General features: G+C 42.0%; 1 protein-coding gene across 1 annotated transcript in view; it reads right to left on the bottom strand.

Moving 5' to 3' along the window:
* slc7a10b (solute carrier family 7 member 10b) overlaps positions 1–5,358 on the bottom strand; it is a 32,412-nt gene extending 27,054 nt beyond the window's left edge. The window contains exons 1-2 of the mRNA XM_020615764.1: positions 5,288–5,358; positions 2,220–2,565 (exon numbers count right to left, since the gene is read on the bottom strand). Of these exons, the coding sequence (XP_020471420.1) occupies positions 2,220–2,361 (142 nt within the window). The 5' untranslated portion in view covers positions 2,362–2,565; positions 5,288–5,358. The remainder of the gene's footprint in view (positions 1–2,219; positions 2,566–5,287) is intronic.
* Positions 5,359–6,857: the final 1,499 nt, after the last annotated feature.

Genomic DNA, 6,857 nt, shown 5'->3' with positions numbered 1-6,857 from the left:
AAAGCAGAGACGAGATCCTGTGGTCCCCAAACCGGACTCCCTCCGGCCCCTGGCTGCGCCTAGAAATTCTGTCCATAAAAATAATGAACAGAACCTTTTGGTCTTTATTATAAAATTGTTTTCACTTTGTCATTGTGAATTATTGAGTATAGACTGCTGTGTAAAGTTGCAATTTTATTATTTATGAATTTTAATCTTATCATTTTCTTTTGTCACCTTAGAACCATAACCCATTATTGTGTCTTGTACCCCAGGCTGGCTGGTTGTCTCTCACCATGTGCTGTCTGAGTATTGCTATATTTTTATTTAGAAAACTATTTTAGAAAAACCACCACCTTATCCTCACAAATTTATTCAACGGAGCTCATTCACCTACACTCTCAGATCACAGACACCAAACTGCTTGTGTCCCTGGGTTTAGACAGAGATTGGAAAGAAACCTTTGTGTTTTCTGCTGCACCTGCCTGGAACTAAAATGAATTAATTGTGTCACTAGCAAAATTCACTGACTGGTGATTCTTCTTGCTTTTGTTCTTTGCTAAGCAGCTTAATTGTTAAGAATTCATATATTGCTGTACAGTTTTAGTACTGGGTGTGTGTTTTATTGTCTCCAACTCTTTAATGCTGCTAGAGTGTAAACCTCAGTGGGACTTACTTCCCAGGTAGAAAAAGGTTAAATAAATAATTAAAATGAAGGTGCCCTGCAGCTGAGGTGACGACATTTCAATCAGAAATCAAACACTGTACATGTTCACGTTTCCATTTTATACAGATTCTTATACCAGTGGTACTCAAACTTGTTCAGCCAGGTGGGAACAGAAAATAAAAAAACAAGAATTTCATGACAGCATCTTCACATGTGAGGCTCTGTTAAGTTACTTAATTGTTATGGGAGCACTGTAGAAAGGACTTGTTGAAGCACAAATGCCCTGTTCCCAGTGACTTCAGTGTGAATCTATAAGAGCTACTTTGTTTATTGTGCAGAAGAACATTTAATGTGATGGGTAGGAGGAAGTTCTACTGATAAAATATTTTCTACTGCTCAGCACCTTGTTTGAAAAAATCAAAACAGACGAAATGAACATGAACTGGTTCGTTTTTTGGGACTGTGAACTTAGCTCAAAATTTAAAATTGTGGACTATGAATGTGAATTAGTTCATTTAATGTCTGTGAACTGAACCTCGAGCTAGCTCTTGTTAAGTGTGAACTTGCACAACGTTCATAACAGAAGATTTAATAAAGTTGGTGCTGGTGCGCCACGTGCGTAAAATGCGCACCGAACATGTGTCCTGCTACTGTGCGAGGTTTATAAAAGTCAAAGAAAGGGAGTTGCGTTTTACATTCCGTTTGTCAGAGTGAGGCGGTCTGAAAGGTCCAGGCTTTTAAAGTTAGCAGCGCGGTGATGCTGAAGGAGACGGAGTTGAGCTCTGCCATCTGACATTTAAATGGCGGCTCCTGTGGATTCCGACCCTATTTAACCCCTGATTGTACGGAATAACGTTTTCGAATATACCTGCAAATGATGCGTCATCATTTTCTCCTTTTCTTTGCACCCGACTCTTGTCTTTTCTTTCCTAAATGCTAGGAATCCTGGCTGTTACTGTCAGCTGATCTGCTGGCATGAGGGGCGTGAGGGTACGTCACAACAAACCACAGGGCAGGGAGATGGGAGCACTATCTCTTTAGTTGTATCGTTTCAGAGAAATATGGTCTATACTGTTTATTGGTTCGACGGCACCTATAGTAGTTGTTTTGCTTTAATCGTAAAAGTAGACGAACGATTGCTACTTTAATTTTGGTGCTCTTACGCACAGCGCGTGACGTGTGTAGGGCCTGTGTTGAAGTGTGTGCAAACTGCTGCGGAGTGAGCTGTGCTGCTGTCACACGGTGATATCCAAGAGCTGAGTGGCGCAGCCCGCCCCCGGCCTAGATGATGCTCAGCTTTACTTGAGCTGTGTCTGGAGGTCGCTGCTGTTACAAGAGCTCCACAGAACAATGCTGTTTGTCACTTCACGTCTGAGCCACTACACGAGATGTGAAGACACGTGCAAACAAACACGGGCTCCCTCATTTCTTGGGACCAAACCAAACTGACTTTCTTTGGTCTGATCGATACATTAGCGGTGCACAGGAAATTAAAACTAATTTGTATTTGTAATGTACGAGTCAAACGACACTGACTTGGTCCTGGACAGTTGTACAGAGTTTCCTGCCTCACCTATGATGATGGTGCAGGCGCTCAGCAGCCCGATCTCCTTCCTCAGAGTCACCCTGTCGGGGATGTTCTTCTTTTTCTTGCCCTCCATCCCGGTGCCGTGCGGCCGGGAGCAGGTGCCGCTGCTGGCGTTCTGTCCATCCATGTCCGCCTGCCCGTTTCCGGTCCGGTGCGTCCAATCCTTTGTGTCCTGCTAGTCGCAGTGCTCCCAGTGCTCCCGTCTTCTCCTCACTCCGTATTCATGCAGATTGAAAGGGCTGCGCCTGCGCAACAACCTGCCGCTGTCCGGGGCAGAATGTTAAATACCTCGGACTCAGCGTGAGGCGTTCAGGGACACCTGCTCCAGTATCTATTGGATGTTTAATTTATGTCACATGAGAAAAATCAGCGGTGAGAAAAAAATTTAAACTAAAATCAGCAATACTGCAACATGCAACACTATCTGCATTAAACTGTAGTAAAAGGTACCTGAAGTTCAAAATAAAAATGTGTTTATTAATAACATTAACATGTTTTAAGTATTCATGTACAGCCTACTGTACAGCTGAATTCATTAACGGGCAACAATTTAGATAAATTAAATCCAGTGTCAGTTTTTCTTACTCTTCTGTGCAGTAACTTGAACATCTTTGGTTTTCACAGAGTGGGTGAAATAAGCAATTTGACAGTTTAGAAAAGCCTCAGTCATCAACCCTAACCCTCAGGTATCCACTATTTTCTTTCCAGCAGAAGTCCCAAATAAATCAGGTTTGGACATTATGACTTCAAAGCAGGAAAAACAGGCCACACTGCTAACATTAACATGGGTTCAGTTACAACAATTAAAATGTTTAGCTGTGTCACTGCTGTCGATGGCGAAAAGAGTCGATTTATTACAACTACATGTTATTTTAGCCTTATCTTGGAGCAAGCCACTTGAAAACAGTGGTCTGTAAATACAGCACAGCCCCAAATCAACAATGGATGAAGGGCAGTACAGGGCAGTACACTTACTGGACTATCACAACCTTTTCTTGAGTTTTAACATCATAGCTACATAAACAAATAAGTGAGGAGAGAGAGGAGACCTCTAATATAAACGGAAAAAAAAAAATTAAGGGAACACTTGATCATCACAGTATAACCTCACAGTGAAGGAGTTTCTGTCAGCAGTGGTTCTTTCAGGACATCAGGCTGTGCTCAGCTGCTGTCAGCCTCAGTGATGTACCTCTATCTCAGCTGTACTCGCACAGATTGGCTTTGAGCAGAATCAGAATCAGCTTTATTGGCCAGGTGTGTTGGACACATGAGGAATTTGACTCTGGTACATCAACTCTCAATGTGCATGTACATATCCCGATGCAAGGGGCCAGTAAACCAACATAAGGCTGTGTAATATAACATAATATATAGAATGTAGAGTAGCAGCTCAGCATTTTGGGAAGTACAGGCATTGGCTGTCTAACAGTTGGATGAAAAGATCAGTCCCTATCTCTCGTCATCCAGTCTTGTCTGTTTCTTTACAGGTTCAAGAAGTTTCTCTCTTTTCTTAGACCCATTTCATTTTTACTTCCCCACCACAGCTTTGTGATCTCTTTCTGCTCTGACCTTTGACCTTGTTGTGTTCCTAGGCTCTCAGATCACTACCTGGCTACCCAGGCTCTCAGTGGAGGTTATGGCCACAACCAATGTTCTGGGCATTGACCCGATCACCCCGTCTCAGATCAACACCACAGTCACTATGCAGAGGGCAGGATGACGCCCCCACAGCTGCAGAGTTACAGATAAACTGGTCTACCAAGAACAGAACCGGTAACTGAGGCTCAGGCTCAGCAGGTCGAGAATGTGTTTCCACAGGTTCCTCTCAAGCTGATCTTCTAGGACCATGAGCTCACTGGATCCCTCGAGGTCACCGCCGACAACATCCTGGAGGGACGAATCCAGGGCGCCACCCAGCCTCAGGCCAGGGCTAAGACTCAGGAAACTATTTCCCTCCCTAGCATCAAAACATCTGCTCACATTCAGCTTTAACCTTGTTGTATGATGTTTAAATCCCAGCACAGATGGGAGAGAGTGCATTTATGGGTTTTGACCAGCAGAGGGGGCCGCTTTAACAGAGAACAGAGGGTGCATTTATGGGCTCTGATCAGCAGAGAGGGGCCAGAGAGAGTTTAACCCATTAAGACCATAAATAACACAGAGTTTTTTCTATGCAAATGTTTGATTAAGGGCATTTTTATAGTTTACTAATATTTATGGCTAAATGTGGGAGTGGAAAAGAATCTTGTGCACGTGCCCAATTATACGACAACTCGGATTTATAAAACAAAACCTGGGCGGCTTTATAAATCTGATGAAAACAATGCTTGCTTCTATCTTAGCATGCACACACAGCTTTAGTCATGAATCGACACTGAGCTTTAAGCATTCGGCCCCTGATGTATAAAAGAAGCAGAACAAAGAAAATAACTTCAAATGAGATAACAGCTCACCACCTCTACATCCAGTACTTTTCTCACTGACCCGACAACAGCAACAGACCTACACAGTGGCCAACACAAAATACATAGTATATACCAGCATGTAACACTAGCATCTTCAGGCTAATACCATTAATAAGGTTGATTATATTTAGTCAAAACCCAGCCTGAAGTCCATATCACATACACACACTCTTGTGCTGTGGGAAAAATCAAAAAAATTTCTCAACCAAAATAGAAACAGAGTCGGCAGGCAAAGGTGAATTACATTTGACTTCTGAAATCATCTGCCTAAACCTCCTGGAGGAAACACAATTCTAAAAATTGGATTGTTAAGAACTAACCTCCAAACTTTGTGAAACAGCACACAAAGTTGCTATTTAGAACTGATCTTTCTAATCCTGTTTGGCTAGTTTAAGAAATCTGCTGAGTCAGCTTAAATAATAGGTTTTAATTAGTGAATGTAATTAGTAAATCTCCTCTTTATTGTAGCTAATGGTTTGTTAAGTTGCTTTAGTTTAAAGCGTGTCCTAAGTGCTAAGCAATTATTGTTATCATTAAGAAGGTAACAAGTTACTGTGCAACTGGGAAAAACTCTGGTGTAAATGTCACCATGTGAAAAGGTGTCGGCGGCTTCCTTCCACAGTCCAAAGACCCACAGCTTAGGTTGACTGGTGACTTGAGATTGCCCATAGGAGTGAGTGTGGTTGTTTGTCTACTTGTCAGCTCTGTGACAGACTGGAGATCTGTCCAGGGTGGACCCCGCCTCTCGCCCAGTGTCAGCTGGGATTGGCTCCAGCCCTGTGACCCTGTTCATGAAAGATGTGAGGAGTGAATGCACATGTATAGTGACACCCCATGTCTCAGCCAGGTGTAAAGCCACATTCCTAGAGAAACGAGGCTGTCACAGTAGGAGAAATGTGCGTTCCCAATAACAGTACTGACATCTGAAACCAAAGCAGCAAATGGAAATGACTGCTGAGCTTCATCAAGTTCACTGTGGTAACGTGGAAGAATGATTAGTAGGTTGTAGTTTAACAAAAGACTTATCTCTGGCTGCTGACCGCCATTTTGCTGAGTTAAATAAGAAGTGTTAAAACATTGTATTAACTTTGACTAGCCAATTAAGCTAATGTTAGCTCCAGAAAAAATAGATATTATCTCTTTTTCCATAAGAGGAAACTCTGCCAGGTTTTCTCTGCTCAGTGAGATAGTGACTAACAGCAAGTCAGGTTTCCTTTGTTATTTCAATGCTACTTCATCCATGTGTTAAATTCATTTCAGCATGTCGGATGATGGCGTCACTTTCAGCCAGAATCATGTTTGCACTGCCAGGTTTTTTTCTCCTGAACGTTGCGATATAAAAACACGTTTGCAGCATCTGCATTTAGGCCACTTGCGCCTCCCAGGGTCCCATTACGCCATGGCACAGCTGTTAGCATCACATAATCAAGAGCTTCTTTTGGCAGAATTTTCCATGAGCGCTCCCTCAGTTTGACTTATGCAAATCAGCTCCACTCCTGTCCAAATGAATAGTTCGGCAGCTGATTGGGATGATCTAGACCCCATGGCATTATTCTTGAAACCTCAAGTAAAGAATTTAGGTGTGCTCTTTGAAAGAAAGTAGAGAGACAGATTAACTCAGTGGTCACATGACTTAAGCTGAGATTGCTGGCCAAGGTGAAACATTTTCTTACTTTCAATGATTTTGAAAAAGCAGTACATGCTTTTATTCACTCTAGAATTGACTACTGTAATGCTTTGTATACTGGTATTGTAGTGGTTGAAACAAACAAGTTATACACCAGTGACGTGCGGTGAGGTTGACAGCTAGTGAGGCACTAACTCTTTTAGTCAGATTTACAAATACAAATTGTCTGTTAACAGACAATGCGTTATGTTTTATATCTCATATCAGCCTTCTTCACACAAACGTGACCCATATTTAATTTGAGGTTAAAATTTATTCCAGTTGAGCTTATTTCTAACTAGAAATAATAAAAGTTTATGGTCTTACCTTTACTTGTACACGAAATCCATTTGTCAGCTGGTATGTATTACAAACCCTTTTACCGTTCGAATCCAATATTAAAACAAATGTTCTCAATAAAGAAGATCCTTCTGGACAAAAATGTCCAGACTGTCAAAAATGTTTTGATTGAAAGTCCAGATTTGCGAATTT

The sequence above is a fragment of the Monopterus albus genome, unplaced genomic scaffold (assembly GCF_001952655.1).
Source record: "Monopterus albus unplaced genomic scaffold, M_albus_1.0 scaffold170.1, whole genome shotgun sequence".
Taxonomy (NCBI): Eukaryota; Metazoa; Chordata; class Actinopteri; order Synbranchiformes; family Synbranchidae; genus Monopterus; species Monopterus albus.
Note: the sequence above shows the minus strand (reverse complement) of the source record. Positions and strands in the feature narration are given on the sequence as shown.